The sequence below is a fragment of the Apteryx mantelli genome, chromosome 2, assembly GCF_036417845.1.
Source record: "Apteryx mantelli isolate bAptMan1 chromosome 2, bAptMan1.hap1, whole genome shotgun sequence".
Lineage (NCBI taxonomy): Eukaryota > Metazoa > Chordata > Aves > Apterygiformes > Apterygidae > Apteryx > Apteryx mantelli.
This window is the reverse complement of record NC_089979.1, coordinates 154,133,498-154,152,643: the sequence shown is the minus strand read 5'-3', so window position 1 is coordinate 154,152,643 and position 19,146 is coordinate 154,133,498. Positions and strand designations below refer to the sequence as shown.

Genomic DNA, 19,146 nt, shown 5'->3' with positions numbered 1-19,146 from the left:
ATACATGATTCACTGTAGGATGATTCCGTAGCCAGAAGTTTCTTTCTCTTGCTTAACTTAGCACTATAAGGGCAGAGAGGACGTCATTGCTTCTCCATAAATATATCACAGGATGAATACTAGGGAGGGAGAAGAACTATTTCAACTGAAGAGCAAAGTTTACACAGGAAACTGAGGATAGAAATTAAAATAAGCTTCTAGATATCTGAAAGAGAGAATCCAGATAATCTTACAAAAAAGGGAGAAAGAAGCCAAAATAAATCTAATTTGCATACAGATGGAAGTAGTAAGTTCTGAAAAAGATTAGATATTATGGTTGCCTCTGACAAAGGGAGACTCACCCAGACCTTTGTCCCTATTTTCCTTTAGTCTGTGAAAAAATATTTTGACGCTGCAATCTATATTATTAACTAAAACAGCACTACGGCATCTGTCTGTCATTGTCTGTACTTCTTAATTGCCAGCACGTTTCCTGGCACTATTTTAGGCCACGTCAACCTGCACTTTCCCAAGCAATTCCTAAGCATGGTTTGGAGGACCGCAATTGGCGCTTTGGACATGGCCATCCTGCTTTAGAGGGCAGAGCCATATGGAAGTGAGCTGTGTCATGCCATTAGTCTGAGCCAAAGAATGGTCACTGGCCACAGTGTTTCATTTAGTGATATAGACATAGCCATAAAAAATTAATCTGTTTTGCTTTGTTATACTGCACTACTGCTTACATGCCCAGTTATGTTAGATGTTAAATCACCCATTTTGCCACATTTCATTTAAACATAGAATAAAACAAGGATTCCTAGTACTAAGGATATGGTAGATATCTGGATTTAGCAGTAAATCAGTGCACAAAAAGGAGTTTTATATTTTGTTTTGGTTTACTATAAACTATTACTTTTAAAATGCTTGAAATATATATATATATATCCTTCCATTAAAATCCACAGCTGCACAGCTGCACAGCTATGGTTTGCAGGGATGATGCTGAGCATAGTGAATGGTTTGGCAGAGAACAGCTGTAGCTGCAGCCAGGGCAGGATTACCTGGGCAGTCCCCTGGCACTCTCACCCAGTGCTGAGTGCCAGGTGTCCCGGTTTGAGCCAGGCACTGCAAGTCCCGCTGTCCTCGGCAGGGGAGAACAACACTTCCTCGCTGATCTGTCTTAGCCATCCGGTTTAGGATGCAGCGAATGGTCCTCTGAAGGTGTTTATCCCATTGACTATAATGGGAGCTCTGGGTCGCTAACTCTATAACATCTATAGTTTTAGATGCCTAAATCAGAGCAGATGAATCTCACCATATCTGTAAAAAGTTTTTATGGTAGAATTTGATCAGCTACAGGCACTAAAGATCAGCAGGAACTGAATTTGCTGTTTTCAAGAAAATGTGCAATTGTGAAGTATTTATTTTTTTCCCTTCCTTGCCCCCCAAAAAGCAAAAAAAAAAGTATTTTCTCTTAAATGAAGTTTCAAAATGATGTTTAAAATTAAATGTCAAAATCCGTATGCCTCCACTTACATTTTGCTTCTTCCTAATTGACATTTTCCTGATGGAAAACAATTTTCTTTTAGAAGATTTGCCAGCAACTACAATGATCATTTGCGAAGAAGTTAATCCTGAAATGCTCCTTCACAGTCATGGAGTCCCTAAGTCTACCTAGTTATCCTTTGAGTAGATTGAATCTGGCAAATGCTGGGTACTTGCATCTTGATTTTGCAAAACCCGTGCTTATCTTTGAAGCATATGAGTAGTTACACTGACTTCAAAAGGAATTCTTCGGGGACACTTATGTGTCTGAAGTTAAGCAATAGTCTAAGTGTTTTGCTTGTTCATGAGGGGAATGGTAGGCATGTTGTTCAGGAAAGCCTCAAACCGGCACTTTGTTTCTGCATAACTGCATGCCAAATGCACCCTTTGGTCTCTTCTTTTAAGCACAGCAATAAGTGAAACAGGCCCTGTTGGAGATTATTTGGGAACTACAGGTGCATTTTGCAAATATTGTGCAGAAAGAGGACGATGCTTTGAAGAAGATAACAGGTAGAGTTGGAACAAGGGAAAAGGTAGATCACAGAACAGAAATATGTGATTTTGCATGAATAAACTAGACACCAAAAACCTCTTTTCCCAAGGCACAAATAAACCTCAGCCAGCCTTGGCTGAGAACAGTCCATTGATGACTTTGAAGAAGAATAGCCCACTCAAAACCAGGACTAGCTTAAGTGATGAATTGCACATATTCATCATGCAGCTTTCTTTGAAGCTCTATAGATTGTCTACTAGGGGCTCAAAAGTAATTTAAAGAAGTTTACATATGGTTTGAGAACCACAGGCTAGGTATTATTGTTCTGGTCAATACCAGAAGAGCTTGCACTGAATTATAGAACAAAAAAACCCACTTTACTTCTGTTGTTAACATCAATGCAAATGAAGGTTGCTATTAATTTAGGTGTTTTTCTCCTCTGTTGTGGTTGCCTTCTACACTTGTGAGAAGCTATTAAGGCATAAGAATATATACAAGCTCAGATTAAGTGACTACTGGGCTAGGAGGACAAAATTCATTTTGCAATTCTTTTCTCTTTAGCAGCCTTAATTGTATGCAAATGTTTTGTCAATAAGATTCACACTGCTTTGAAAATACTGTTTACAGCACACCAACACACTTTTATAGACCAACTTTAAAATTCAGTGAAATGCCTAGTTAATGTAACACTTCTTTTAATATTTTAGAAGTCTGATATACCATTTTGCTTTCCTTTTTTATTTTTTTAATTGAATTACAAAAGATAAGATTTCAACTGGATGGGCAAATATGTATTCCAACAAGTATCACAATTGCCTGACAATAAATTTACTCTTTAGTCAGAAGGGCAAATAGTAGATTAGTAATATATTATATTTTTTATGCATCAGTTGTCAGTAGCAAAAGAGAAGAGGAATTAGTAGGGATAAGGTTTCTGTTTAGTCTTAAACCACAAGCCATATTCTGTAGATACTATAAATCAGATTCTGTAACCTTCACCCATACATACTCAAAATAGTCCAAGGATTTATTCTAGTTCTCAAATAGACTCTGTGTTTTGGAAAAAGCTTGCAAAACAGGTTTCTTAGTTGCCCCTCCATCTTTTAACTTGAAAGTAACTTAGTTTTCCACTGTACATGCTATGCCGATGGAGAGAGGAGGCAAGATCCCAGAAATAGCTAAAGCATGGGCAGTCAAGCAGAACTCGTTGGCTCAGAGAAATGTCCCTGTTGTGTGGTGCTAGAACTGACCCTGAGTGAGGACATTTCCAAGTGACTCCTGTTCGGAGCAGGCCTTCCTGGGGGAAGCCGACAAAGTGGCATGATGGTCTGCCCATAAGGCTGCAAAGAGCTTTCTAGGCCTAATCACATTTCAGTACCTGCTCATCTAGAATTCCCATTTTGACCCATATATGGTCTTTTATATCAGTATGAGAATTTAGGAAATTACCCCCTCAATTCATAAAGAAGACGGGTCAGGAAGACACTACAAAAAAGCAGTGGCAGAGTCTACTCAGGCAGCTGGCAGTATAATCCCCCTGGATTATTGCTCAGACAGTGTCCCCTACACTGCATTTATTTGATGTGGTGACACCTGAAACATCAGATAATTTATTATCTTTCAAAACTTTTTGAGACTTAAATGGAAAAGGGGAACTTTGAGTGTGTTAGCTATTTATATAAGACGAATAAGAATCTCTGTTTCATCCAGTTCTGCTCAGATCAATACCACATTAGCTCAGTAGGCTAAGGTTTACATGTTGTGCAAAAAAATTCAATACCTCTTTGTGTCATGTTCGCAAAGTTTTTGGCTCTTACATCTACACAAGCCAGTAAAGGGAATAGTGCCATGATAGCAGGGGCAATCTTTGGGAGGCTGAAATGCAGAATCATTAAATGTGTCTTAAAAATTATAAACCAGTGAGTCATGGGGAATCTTAAAGCCTGTCTGCTTTAAACAAAGTTCCCTTCTGTTTTCTGTTTCAAAGAGGCCTTCCTTGCAGCAAATGGGAGGAGGGAGGCTCAGAGCGCCGTAACATGGTGGCCTCATCCTTCCTAGTCTCTTGCAGTTCAGAGCAAGATCAGCAGCTGTAATGGTGAGAGGCCATCATGGGAGAGAGCAGGGTCAGAGCCATCTGCACATCCAAAATTAAAAAGAAATACAACTGGGGCAATTGGAGCCAGAAGCGGGGGTGTTATTTCATATTTTTGAAAAGGCAGTAATGCTAGCACTCCAGAATGACGACTTTCTCACTTCAGATGATAGAACCATAAAGCTTTAATGATTTCCAGGATAAGAAAGAATCCAGCTCATATCCTCTGTAGGGTGTTTCATTCCAGCAGTACCACATTGAACAGCCCTGGTGAAAAAGGGTTGAACTGGCAGGTATTTTAAACGCCATGGGATTGCCAAGGCAACTGAAGACTAACTATGGCCAGAACATGGTTAGAAAAATAAATGCTGGCAGCAAGAGCTGTATCATCCGTGCTTCTTCTTTCTGGCAACACTGGGGCCTTACAGAAATGTGTAGCTTATATAATAAAGCTATTCCAAGTTGGAACTGTTTTATTTGTTGGAAAAGGCCAATAAATGACTACAAAATTATGTTAGCTGAGGATTTTCTTTGAACTGTGAATAATTGGGATATATAAACATTTTATATTTTAAACTGAAAGTTAAAGGACTTCCTAGAGAAATGATGAGGTGTTAATGTAAGCCTGAAAAGCCAGTGGTGTAAGCATTAGAATGATGTCTTATGATTAGTATTGTGATTGACTCTTTGCATGGGTTTTAGCATTATCTGTTCTTATTGTTTGTAAGCACAGATGTATCACTATTCAACAGCCTAGGGACCTATCTGTAGGGAATGCGTAAGTGCTAGAAGGCCACATATGCTGGTTGTGAATTGAGTAGCTTAATTAAGGGAACAGATTATCTCACTGCACAGGCAATCCAGAAAAATATCAGGAATTGGTTTATATATTATTAACAGGCAGAGAGATCATGTATGTGTGTATGTGCGTGTGTCCTGTGACATGGAGATATACTTAAGAAATCCTTGCTCTTTTTAATGGATTAAGATTTTCCTCAAGAATTCTTTTAACAGTATTCTTGAATACTGAGCATATGGGAGAAAGATCCATGAGGATGTGCTGAAAGCCTAAATAGGAGGGTATAAAGAGCTGTTGCTCATTGCGTCAATATGAATGCAAAAACATTTTTCTAAATTTGCTATGAAACTAACAGATTATCTGCAGCATTGGGCATAAATCCTGAAAGGTGCTGTTTGAACTCCTATTCCCAGAGCTAAGGGTGTTCAGCATCTTATAAGCTTGTGGGTAAATTGGACTATTCAATGTCCTGATCATAACTAGGTGCTTCAATCGCACTTTGGAAAACACTTCTGCTGTTTTATACATGTAATTTTGTGCATCGTTGCTCACCGTGCACTTTAAAAGACACCTTTTGAAAATCTAGTTCTTTACCTCTTTGGAGGTTTGTGGAGTGCTACCTGTAATGTAGAAGTGAGCCTTCCATGGTAGGATAAGCAATTTATTGTTCATTGCTAAGTTATTGGTGAGATTGTGATTTTAAACTGTTGTAGAGGCTTGCTGTTTCCTGCTGAGGGAATCTCTTTAGGAGGCTATTGTAGTGGCATCTATTGTAGTAGGAGAAGAGGTGGTTTACTGTTATATTTTGTTTCTTTTCAGTTGGCCCACACATAGGGCGTTATTGTGGGCAGAACAACCCAGGCCGCGTTCGCTCATCAACGGGGATTCTTTCAATGGTATTTTACACCGACAGTGCAATAGCAAAAGAGGGATTCTCAGCAAACTACAGCGTGTCACAGAGCAGCGTATCAGAAGGTCAGTATTTATCCATCCTGCAGAGATTCTTGGAAAATATTCTCTGTTATGTCTTCTTGCACACCAGGTAGCACATAGAACTTTAAAGAAACCTTAAATAAATAAGATAGTGGGAAAGGACTGGTTTTGTTTTTCTTTTTCCTTTTTTTTTTTTTCAAAGAACAGCTACCCTTTGAAAATCAATGCAAGAAGCAGATTTCTCCTCACAGCTCTATTTCTCAGTATTAACAGGAAGCTGGAAGAATTATTGTGAAAAACTGTGCTGACCAAGGAAACCAGGAATGCAGAGCAACTGGACAGTTGCATTAAAACAGTGAAATATGGACAAAGAATGCACTATCCAAAGCTTTCTTTTATTACATGGAATAAGCTTTGATGATCGATTTTTTGAGTAAAAAGGACACAATTAATATACACAGTCTTGTTAAACCATTTCATAAGCCATTTAAGCTCTGTTCTCTGTCTCTGATTTTTCTCCCAGTTGCCTCATTTTCATGCTTACCCTTTGGACAGAGAATGAAACCAAGTGAGGGAGGAGCAGGAGAAAAACGGGCAGTGTTATGCCATGCCCTTGCTGATTTCCTTGCTTTGCTTGATGATGAAGCACTTGGAGCTTGAATCAAACTCTCTCCTTTTTGTGACTTACTGTCCAGATTCAGATTTGCCCAGATTTAATATACTTGTTTAGTCAAAGAAGGCTAACAAGAGAAAAATCAGTAAATTGAAATTATACCTCCCTCTTCCCCACCTGTCCTCTGCACTCACCTCTCCAACACCTCCTTGTAAGCACGTAGCCTGGAGGAGGGAACGGGACGTACCCCAGCCTCTGCGGTGGCAAGTATCGTCCTCCCTCTCTCTCAGGCCGTACCTCTGTCTCGTCTGGCTTCTCCTTAGGAGTTGCTGTTCCTGCCCCTTCGTTAGCTAGCACAGGCAATGCGGGTCCCCATGGCCACCTGCTCCACAGTCATCCTCCCTCTGTGCTGTAGAAGCAACATGCTGGAACCAATATTAATAGTATCTGCTATGCTGGAATGCCTCCATCCCTTAAATAGGGGACTATACAACAAGAGAGACTAGTGCATGTGCACACTAATTCCCTCAGCAATGAAATCTGTTTTAACTGATAACAAGAAACATCTTCTACGATCATTTTCTTAAACAGAGGAGTGATTCTTCTCACTTAATATCAGCCACCTTTGGTCTTTGTGTTGTTAGTACCAGAGGATAACTCAACCTACCTCAGACACCTGAAAGGCCTCAGGAGGCACCTCTCTCTCTCACTAGACTATAGGGGAGGCCCACATGTCTAGCTCAGACTAGACACCTACTTTTAGATGTTATGACTCCCACCTAGCATGCCTTGAGTCCTTCATAGTGGCTCACGGCTCTCCTTCTGATTCCAAGCAGACATTTATTTACTTTGAGTCTTACCCTAAAGTAGTTCAGCTTAGATTCCAAGGACCCGAGTACACTGAAGCAGTCCAGAAATGGGTGAAAGGGTAGTGCACTATGGGAAATGCAGTTTCAGCAGCAAGGTTGGTAATTCATATATGGGGCACCCTAGCTACAACTCCTATGAGGCACCCTGATAGCATTTCTGTATAGAAATTTTTGGTTTCCCTTTAAAAGTTTTCAAGCATATTTTTTCAAAATATTTTAATTTTCATTGAAAAATCAAAACTTCACTTATTAAAAGCTCATTGGCCAACTCATATTAGTCTTTTAATTCATTACCTTAAACTCTCAGTGAAGGCAATTTATACTAACATATACTGGACTATGAAGTGCCCAGACTGAAGTGTAGGCACATGTCCTTTTCTTCTGCCCCTGCAATGGGGGTGGTAAACCTCTGACAGAGCGGTGCATGAGCAGCTGGGTATGAGGATCTGTCTACAACCACCAGCATTCGTTGCTTTGGCAGGGGTTGGAGCCTTAGCTTTTTGCAGGCATGAGAGAAGAATTTAATCTCCATGCCCTATCAGCCTTTGAACTCAGTATATTGACTAGATTGTCAATTGATTCTGAATTATCTAGGTAATTTTTGTGTCAACAAAAAGAGATTGGATGGGGATGATCAACTCATTTAAAATACAGCACGTTACAGAAGAGACAGTAATTCCCTTAGGTCAATATTAATCTGGCCTGGATGCAAATTTTTTGTTTTATTTCCTTCCAGTGTCCAGGATCCAAAGAGAATAGCTGTATTTTTAATGATACTTTAAAAACATTTTATACTTTATTGCACTACAGTAAATAGTTTTAAAATAAAAATTATTTTGTTGAGTCATCTGGTTTGTCTTTCCTACTTTTGTGCAGAATTATAGGTTGAACACACATTGTTTTATATTATGAATCCACAGAAATGCCTGTGCTACCCTAGGAAAGAGAACTCTATTGTCCTATATTGAAATGGCTACAAAGCTGGGCTAAAAATATTTGTATAGCATTATTATTGCAGGAATTGCCATGGCAACGCGAATGACAGTATTAGGAATGACACCATAAGCCCAATACTGCCTCACTTAGAGTTGCTAAAGAATTCCAAGTCACATAAAAATAAATTCTTTAGATATTCATGTTCAAAGCAGGAAAACGTTCTCATTATTCAAAGTCTAAATCAGAAAGCTGACCATGGTAATGATGGTAATTTATTTTTCTTCAGATTTCCAGTGCATGGAACCACTAGGTATGGAGTCAGGAGAAATTCACTCTGACCAAATCACTGTCTCCTCCCAGTACAGCACTATCTGGTCTTCAGAAAGGTCCCGACTAAATTACCCTGAAAATGGATGGACCCCAGGGGAAGATTCTATCAGAGAATGGATACAGGTAAAAAGATAATGTTTTAAAGACATTATTAATAATACTCTGTGGAGTTCATTGAATGTGGAGAATGCAAAAGAAAGAACAAAAAAATACAGTAAAGGACTTCTACATAATCTAAGAATCATTGCAAGTGAATAGCTCACATTCCCTATTAGACACACACACAAAGACTGACTCCCAAAGGCATAAAAAAAGAAAAGGTCGGGAAGATTAATTCTTCTGCTTCCCACGTCTATTGTTTTTTCAGTCTTCTGGGCACAAATAAGAGATTTTGGTTTAGTGGAAAAGTCAATATTAGTTTAACATGCACTTAAAGTGGAATTTCCCAGGAAACTGAGCATGTGCTGTGTCTCAAGCTGATTATAGTTAAGCGTTAATATGTGGCATGGTGTTTTAATGCACTCAGATTTCACCTTAGAAGACCTAAGTCCCTTCTAGAATATGTTACACATGAAATGAGTTTACTGGTCTCTGTCTAGTGGCTCTTCTTCTATATCATTAAACATAGCATTCTTCACCAAGATTGGCTGTCTTGGCTTTGTTCTGTTAATATAGCAGAAATCCTGCAAACTCTTGTGCCCATGAAGACAGTCTTTCAGTTAAATGGATCTACTTAGGCTTGTTGTTTGCTATTTTTTATCAGGCCTGTAGCTGAATGGTACATGATCCCTGAACAGATTGGAATTATTCATATGAATTACTGTTTACAAATAACAATTTATCCTAATAGGATAATTAACTAATTTCATTAGGTGGAAAAACAGAGATTTATCTTAACTGTATAGGTTGACTAACACTTCTTAATTGTGATGTAGATTCTATTTGTATTGGCAAAAACTAGGAGAAAGTCTTGAGCACATTAGATAAATAATAATAATATTGAAAACTCATTCATATATTTTAAACATTCCTTCTGCTTCTTTTGCTTTCTATAGGAAATTACTAACTGACATATAAAAACAATGCATCATTAGCCATCAATAAGAATGGTCACATTGGTGTTTCCTGTGAGGTTTGCTGTCTGCAAGAAAGCTTAAAAACATGTTGAGTGGTAGTTAGCAAAGGGAAGAAAGAGGGGAAAATCTTTTATTTCTGAACCTTTGCACACAATGGGACTCTCAGGTATCCTGCTTAGGGGCCCCTACACATCCTGAGTTCTTGGCAACTTGATAATCATGGTTGAAGGACCTAATCAGGCTCCAAAGTGGCAAAAAAATCTGTTGATCCTTTTCTCTTACTTAGGAATAAATGTTAAAATCTCCCCAGCCTTATCTAAGTGCTAGGCTTGTTATTAATCATTGCTGTTTGAAATCTGTGGAATGCATGTGGAAAAAGGGTGGAATGCATCAGAATCAAATTCCATGTGTTTCATCTGGTCGTATGGCTGCCACTTTTTCTTTATTTCCTTCTTTTCTGCTGTCACTTATGCATTTATTACTAGATAATCAAAACAAGAGAGCCAGTCAAATCTCATTTGTGTGCTCCATGTGCTTATTAACTTTATTAAGTTATGATAACTACATACATATATATATGGCTTAATCCTTTCACTTAGAACTAGATCTTTCTGAGAAAAAGTTTCAAATTACTTTTTTAACCATTAACCTTTTTAACAACAAACATAACAGAATCCAAGCTACTCTGGTGTTTATGCTTAGAACAGCTGAGAGTACTTCAAGCCTCCTGCCCATGAATTTCTCAGCCTCCTTTGCAGGATGCTTGGGGTTGAAGCAACCACCAAGCATAGTTTTCAGCAGCTCTGTGCTGCCTCTAGCTGCTACATCAGCCAAGGAGCTGGTGGAGTCCTTCATGCTCTGTGCTGCTCACACCACAGCTCCAGCCTACTTCCTCCAGCCCCTGCTTTGCAAGACACTGCGTGAACTGTTTCCCCAAGCGGCTGAGCCCTAAGGCATCTCCTCCTGGCCCATAGCCCATGCTGAGGGAACAGCATACCTGGGGCAGACTTCATGCCAGAGCCAATCCAGGCTGTAGCAGCCTTTGCTGCAGAGCTGGGTCTTGTTTGCAAGGCTGAGCCTACAAAACCCTGTGGGAAGATTCGTTGCATGGAATTTGCATGTTTTACACCAACATGCATGTTGTAGAAGAGCTATTAATTGTCCTCGTCGCTCATCCTATGTAGCAGAAACCGCCAAACTGGCATGTTGGTTTTGGGCTGAGTATGCCATCCCCCAGCTTTCACAAGGTACAACGCTTGAACTCATCTTTGGTTCCATCTGTGCCAGGAGAATACTAATTTTTCTAAATATTTATTATAGTTTAATTCAATACTGCAGTTGCTCATTTAAGCCTCCAGAAGCGTTCTAGATGCTTTTCTGTTGAAGTCAATTGACAGTCTTGAGATAGGTGCTAAGCATTGCAGACCATCAGCCACTTCAGTAACATGGTCCTTGCACATAAGAACCGCTATCTATGAAAGCTTGATGCCACTGGCAGTAGGCACATGTTGCAAGTTTGTATCTGGATAAAATATTGAAATCCTCTTTCTTCTATATAAATATCCTCAGGAACAGATGTTCATCTCCATAAGGGCTTACAGACAAACAGCCAAGGACATGCACCTAATAAAATACTCTGAAATTACCAGTTGAAAAAAATCATAATATTTTGTAAAAGGAGGAAGACCCCTGTATATGAAGGACCAAGGTCACTTTGTTCTGTTTTGTTCTGTGTGCTACTGTAAACTCATCATTCATGTGAAGTATTTGCTTTTATGCAGTACAACATAAATGGATTTTAGTTGCACAGTGCAAGAGCTCTAGAAAATATTCAACTGCAAAAAACAGGCTGACTGATACAACTATACCAAACATGGAACTTTTAAAGTGGAAGCACTTTTCTTCCTATATGTGCCATTGTCTGAGAAACAGAGATTTTGCTTCTGTCAGTAATTTATTAATCTTTCCACAATTGCACATTCCCCGTACCTGCACACACACTGTAGCTGATTAAGTAGTGGTCTGCCTTCAAACTGCTAATATGCATATGCAATTTGGGCATATATATGAGATACGTATGGTCATGCATGGGCAAGGCAGCTTGAAAATTCATCTCCAAATGCTAGTTTCCTTAGTGTGTCATTTTTTGTATAGGGAAAATATTACAGTTCTCCTTTCCCTTCCTTTTACCCCTCCCTTTAAGGTTAATGTTTTTGCTAAGACAAAAGAAACAGAAAACCTCAGTTAAGTATCAGCGAAGGGAGATTGGTATCTACAGGGGATCTCTAGAGGGCATGTGATATGATTGTCTTCTTTGAGGTGTTGACGTCTTTTGGACCGTTTCACTGAAAAGAATTAGGAAAATAGTGGTTGCTTGTTGTTGGTAATGGATTTGCATGAATTCTATCTGTGGACGTGAAATCCTTTCTTTGGTGGAAAAACTAGATTGCTCCTTTGGCTGGCAAGATGCTAAACCCTAAGTTCATCTGAATGCCGTCTGCCTACCAGTCTCTGCTAAATGAGAGCTGTCTGTCCTTTCCTTTTCTTGTTTGTTTTGAAATAAATGTCAAAGCTTAGATTCAAAATATCAATACTGCAATCACACCATAAGTCTGCCTGGTACTTTCTTCGAGTTTTTTTACCCTCAAACACACTTTTTTAAATTGCTCAATGAGCTTCAGGTTTGGAGTGACTCCATAATCAGAAACAGAATCACTCCAGATTGAATTTCTTCTTTAAAAATACCTTAATAAAATCTGTGGATTTTCTAATATGAATGGAATAAAGATACAAAAAAGAACACAAGGCAAGGGTTGCCAGAAATAAGCCTGAAGTTAGTTTATTGTCATATGGGATATTATTAGCTCCCCAACCTTAAGCTAAACCTACTTGTTCATTACACTTACGTTTCACACACTCAGCTGCCCTTCAGTGTGAAACAGCATAATTTAAAATAGAAAATAAAAACAGCCCTTTAATTTAGTCAAGAGCAGGGAACTGCCATTGAAATATAAGTCATTGTCCCTCATTAACGTATCCTTTCACAGGAAAAATAGTATAGTGTTTCCATTTCTGTAATCTGAACAGCAAACATGTTAATAGGTATCAATTACCAGCCAGTTTCAGTACTTAGAACCAGTAAGAAGGCCGGTACGAGGCTTTCACATCTGGTTTTAGTGAAACTGTTCCTGTCTGTGGTATTTAAAATTTAAAGAACTCCTGTTATTGTGCAATTGGGAATCCTGGGGGAGTACAATGTTAATGAAATCCATAACGTGCAGGGATTTTATGATTGCATTTTCAAGGCATTCCTTCAAAAGGGACGACAGATTTCTGCCATGGCAGCAGTAATTGTATTTTTACAGAGTAGATTTAATGTTCACATTTAAGAACAGCAGTTATATTTACACTCATGTGAAAAGTAACATGTGAAATCCTTGTATTCAGGGAACAGTTTGTATCTCGCTTTGAAGCCGTGAGCCCGAGCCGTGGCCCGCTCCAGGCGCAGGCCCCTGGGGCTCGGAGAGGCGCCGAGAGCTCTCGGCTGGCTCCCCGCGGGGCTGCGTAGACGCGTGGCCAGCTCCAGGGCCAGCCCCGTGCCAGATCGGTGCGTCAGACTAAACACACCTGAGACCAGCGTGTGTGTGGTTTTGGAGGGAGACTGATTGCCTGTTACTAGGGTCACTGGTAACCTGTGCTGTCATCAATCCTCATAACGGCGTGGGTTCGCAAACCCACAACGAGCAACACCTTCTGGGTACTTTTACTGCAGAATCAGCATGTTTTCTATCAAAATGTTTCTTCTAATGCATATAACACAAATCTCTACCCTCCCACCGAGCTAGATGATAGTTTCTGGGTGGTGCAATTTTTCTCTCATCATGTAGCACTGAGTGAGACCTCCAGCTTGCTTGCCCGGGAAGCAGAGTGCACTTGTTAATAACACATGATCTTTAGTTCACGCTATGGCTGGGGCTGGACAAAACAGTAAACCTAGCTTTAAAAATCCTAGTAGCAGATGAAAACTTTGCAGCCATAGGGTAAAAAGCACCGAGCTGATATAAACACACTCGGCCAGTTCAAATTTGTTTCAGATTTATGGGGGTTAACATTGCACAAATAGACATTACACTCTGGAGCGGGTATTATCTGTCATTCTGCAGCGGACCTAAGGCCGTACAGCTAAGATGAACTCCATACTGTGCGCTCTGGCTACGCTGACAGAAATGGCTAATTTGTGCTACTGGGTTTTTCAGTGGGGCGCAGATGTAGTACCAGTGGCTGGACACTGGCCTGAGTGAGAGGCTTTGCAGGGAGGGCAGGTCTGGTCTGGCCCCTAGAGCCTCCGCCTGCCCATCTAGACCTTTTCCCACACCCATCGCTTTGGCACCTATGACTCTTTCACAGCAATTTCTAGACTCGTCTTCGCTAGGAGTTTCAGCTGATCTGGTACAAAATTAGCCCTCTGCCTCTCGCAGCATTTCAAAAGAAAGGCCAGAGAGAGGTGAGAACAGGCCTCCATGGAAAGCAACCTGGGAGATCCCGCTCACCTCCACTGATTGAAATATCAGTTGTTTACTTAACACTAACTCTCCCGTGCAAGGAAAATACACTTCCATTGATTTTAAACACTTCTATGTATACACCACTTCATCAGAATGAGAGGGACCTCTGAAATGGAATTTGCCTTCCACATTTGTCTTCGCTCCTGTACACTCGTAGTACCCTGTATTCTCTGTTACTTGTTCCTTTGGAAGCAAAACCCAGAAGCATGCATCACTGATGTAAACTGGTATATAGATTAATACAGATTTATTCCTGCAGGAGATTTGAAAATAATTGCAGTTCATCATTTGGTGTCTCAACCTTTTATCTGTGTCGTAGCTTATTTCTTTATCAGGTATTCACTTAAAAATATAGTCAGTATTTATATAGGCTACTGCACAGCACATTTATTTTGTTAGCAGGTTTATTCTTACATCAGGCAGTTGCTTAGGCTGACTTTACTGAGCAAGCTTATCTAAATGTTTCACATGAAAGCTCAAGGAAGTGCAAGTCAACAATGCCTGTTGTTTTTATTATTATTTCCTCTGGAGTTTGATATTGCAGTGAAGTGCATCGTATTACTGCGTATAATAATGTGAAACCTCAGCCTTCAAGTTCTCCTAGTCTTTAAAGGACTGCCTGAGAGCTGAAGTTCATAGGCTTTATGGCAAGGCTTACCCATCATTAGGGAGTATTTTGACATGAAAGCACAAAAACTGTCAGTTCTTCATTTTCTCTACCATTTTAGAATATATGTTATCACGTTTTTGGTTCATGTCATTTTACAGTTCATAACTGCACTCCAGAAATTATAAAAAGCAGAGTTAGCTTTGTGTGAAGAAGCGTTGCAGTTGTCTTATGGTCTTAACATATGTTTGCACATGGGTAAAGAATGACAAAAGAATATTCCTTTCTGGAAATCACAGCCACCACAGACTGTGACACAGTGCAGAACTGGGGTTAATTGACCCAGCAGGATGCATTCGTACCTTTGTTTGTTGTGATGTGGGAATAAATGGTACAGTTTCACAAAGGTGAGTACTGAAATCAGACAGGAGGGAGAGGGAGATATAAAAGGACTCTACAAAGTATGAAGTTTTTTTGATTATTCAAAGTGCTTTAAGAGCTATTTTAGTACCAGAAATTTCCCAGCCATAGATTTATCACTCTGGGGAGGCTGAGGGGATGCTCAGAGAACAGTGCAAAACCGCTGGCAGCCTTATTGCTCCAGAAGTGCAGGTGCAAAACACAGTGGAGAAGCAAATCCCCTCTACATCCCTCTGACATGTTTCAGCGTCAGCCTGGATGCAGAGGGGATTCCTGCGTGGCTCCAAGCAATCCCACCCGCGACATACGGAGGCACAGCAGAAGCAGGACCCCTCCGAGCCTCCACTGCCAGCCTCATCAGTGTAACCCTTGCAGCTCTTCCAGGGGATCCGTTATGCAGAGGTCTGGGTAGCTGGTATGTAATGCTGTAATTACCTCTGCATCCACGTCCCCGGCCAGCCCTATGGCCCCTCCACGGCTGCAAGACAGATGGCTCTTTAGAGCTGACATAGCAAATTAAAAGTGTCCAGAAAAAGCACCGATTCAGCAGCTACTAACATGATTTTGTGAATTTATCTTACTTTCACTGCATAGTTGGTTCCAGGGGGAAAAAATTAAGTTTTTAATATGTTTTTTAAACAAAACACTACAGGTTTTTTTTTTAATTTCAACAACTTTTTTTGCTACTTTCTTTCACAGAAATTAAAGCCACTTAAAAACAGGTACTTAGGACAAAATTTTTCATTCCCATTTGAGTGAAATATTTCATTCAGTACTAAATGATTCTTCTTTCTCTCTTTTTTCCCACTCACTGGATTTGTGCAGTTTGGCTCATCTTAAAACTTTTTTTTATTGTTTGCCGTTTTTAACTGACACTGAACCGAAAAAGTCAGATGTTTGTGCCATTGTGCTTTGTAGGGGCACGGGCTCTCAGGCAATTTGCAGAGCCCTGCATGGGCTCAGGCAGCCTTGCCCACCCAGCTACCACGCGCTGCACGCACATGTCTTCTGCCATGGCCACGGCTTTCTGCAGGTGTGAAGGAAGGTATCTCAAAAGGAGATTTTTCCTAGTCCAGCAGAAATAAATTAATCTACAGGACTAGGCAGGTGTCAAAATGCAGGCAGTAGAGAGCTCAAGGCTAGACATTAAATGACTAAGGGTAGTGGCTGCAAGCACAGTTTTGGGTAAGAACGCGCAGCTGAGGCGGGTCGTAATAAGCGTAGTTGTTACTGAGCTAAAGGTCTTGGTTCTTGTGGGGTTGGCCCTGCGCTGGAGATTATAGGTGTATTGTCAAGTGCTTCACAGAGGCGACTGTGCTTTTTTATTCACTCCTTCCACACTTGCATAGAAGTGTCAAGCTGAAGAGTTCACAAGTCCTATGGGTCCATCCCCATCCCTGCATCCATGCTCCAGATTTTCTGTTGCTGAGCTATTTACCTCCCCCGTCCTTGTGTTATCCTGCTTTTCTGTCCCAGTTTAATTCTGCTCTGCCCATTAGGTGACATTTTCACAGCAGTAGCAAAATAGGTAAAGTGGAAGGATAAATGAGATTTCCTCCAAGACATAAATACCTGCCCTTCAGAAAGCAATTTGTCTTCTTCCCATAAAAAAGAAGTATTTCAACAGGGAAATAATTCCATTTTTCCTTCCCTCTAATGTTTTTATTCAAGGTTTTAAAAAAATCTTCAAAACGGCATCAGTGTAAACTTCATAGCTATCTGATAAACAAAGCCTACTAGCAGAGAAAACACAGTTGACCAAACATTAAACTGAGGTTTGGTTCATCTGTTTTCAGGAACAACTGGCTTCTCATCAGAGAAGGACTGTTTACACATAACTTCCAACAAGCAGCTGTACCTATGGAGTCTGGTTTTTCTCTCCTCCGCAGCCTCCGGTGTTGAACGTTTTGGACCACCTTCATTTCTGGTGTTGATCCTCTGAAGCTGCTGAAAAGATTGATTCGTCCTATCCCATATAAAACCAGGGCATATTTTAACTAGTCATATGTAGGTTGTAGATTATTGTAATACTCACTAAAGTGGCCTTCAGCCTTAACACAGACAAGAACAAGCACTTCCATTGCAAATTCTGTTAAAATCAAACTATGGGCTGAAGGGCAGACATAGTACAGAATAATTTTAAAATGCTCTTATCAGGCTTAAAAATTAACTATCCATAGTAGTGTTACTCCCTTTCATGGTATGCTTAACTAAGAAAATACATCCTGTGTTTGTTTTAAAAAGCAGCAGCACTTAGAAATCAATAGCTGTGCCCTTTGCATAGCTGGAGATAGAGCGACTTTGAGAGAGCGACAGCATAGGGGATGTGCAAACCAGGCACTGCTCTTGGGCCAAAGAAACCCTGGAAAGGAGATCATGGAGGCTGAGCAGGCTTTGCAGAAAGGCGGGCAGAGCTGGGGGCAGCCGCTCTCCCAGCTTCGCTCCAGCCGCGGAGGGGAAATCTCCTTGGGAGCTGCTAGCCTGACCCCCCTCCTGCCCTGCCCCGTCCTTCTCCCCCGCTCTGGCCTGGGACCAAGAGAAGTTCTTCCAAGCACGCTCAGAGGTCTCCAATCTGTACGTGCTGAGGGACGTACTAAAGAAGAAGTGAAATGATGCTTGCGTGTATGTCCTTTGTCTTTCATTCTTCTCCACACATTTACAGTACACTCACCACACCGTCTAACTACAGTTACCTGACATGTTTCTAGAAGGTAGCAGAAACTCATATTTTTAAAACGAGGGTGACTTGTTTGGTGACCCAGTAGTAAATTAAAATCATCATACACAATGTGTATGAAATAGAAAATCGAATTTTGGTGCAACAAAACTGACAGTTCCATTTAACAGAGAATAAATGAATGCAGACTCCTGTGGATGACTGACTGATTTAAAGAGACTGTGCCGATTTTCCAAGATGAGAGAGCTGATCACAAGAGAATACATATATTTCTATGTGACACAGGTTATATACCTATTCAAATTGCCAGTGAAATTAGGCTTAAAAAGGATTAAATCTTAGACACTGGCAGTCTTTCCCATTTTGTTGCTATTTCTGATAGAAAATCCAGAGTCTGAACTTTCAAAAAAATCTAACTGTAGCAAATTCCAGTGATTTCAGCGGAGCTCTGTCTGGATGGAGTAATGGCACAGTCAGATTTGCACCATCAAGGCCTGAGAAAGTAGAGGTATAATTCGTCGTAGTATATCACACTGTCACTTACCAGCCTCCTACTGAATTAGCACAGGTTTGTGGAGAAAGGAAGCAGCAGAGGTTATTCCTGTGTGATTATGCATGGGTAATATTGTACTTGTATTCAAATGACAAAATGTATTACCAGTCAAGCCCTGCTGCCTGTGCCCTCTGATTTCAACAGGACAGCAGCTGGCAAAACGATACGGAAGAACTTTATAGGCAAAATTCAGTGTTTTCCACGCAAAGCACCATTATTCACATGTGAAGCAGTTTGATAGAGAAGCTTTGGGTTACTTGTTTTCCATTTGTGAATGTTAGTTGCTCAGTACACTGGGGGGAAAAAAGTCCTACAATTATCCCCTTCTCTCAGAAAAGAGTGGTTCTGCAAGTATTGCTATAGAGTTTCCCTTTTCTATAGTTTCTAACACAGATTGGGGAAGGTTACATTCAAACTGCGCTAAATAGTTGTCTTCATTCCAGATCAGAGGATTAAGCTCAGATTTAAAATTAAATGTAAATTACAAATAAGTATTCAGAAAACGTTAATTAAAAGTATTACGTTCCTGACTCATTTATTGCTCAGCAAGGGTTCCTAAGTATCTTAGCTGGAGAAAGGGGCCATTCACATTCCTTCTTTTTTTGACCAAGTCATTGTAAATGTCTTAGGTTATCCATTTGCAAGTTAATGTAGTGCTG

General features: G+C 40.3%; 1 protein-coding gene across 3 annotated transcripts in view; it reads left to right on the top strand.

Moving 5' to 3' along the window:
• NRP1 (neuropilin 1) overlaps positions 1 to 19,146 on the top strand; it is a 115,174-nt gene that overhangs the window by 54,067 nt on the left and 41,961 nt on the right. For all 3 annotated transcript variants that reach the window (XM_067291878.1, XM_067291879.1, XM_067291877.1), the window contains exons 6-7: positions 5,728 to 5,883; positions 8,546 to 8,712. In XM_067291878.1, the coding sequence (XP_067147979.1) occupies positions 5,728 to 5,883; positions 8,546 to 8,712 (323 nt within the window). The remainder of the gene's footprint in view (positions 1 to 5,727; positions 5,884 to 8,545; positions 8,713 to 19,146) is intronic.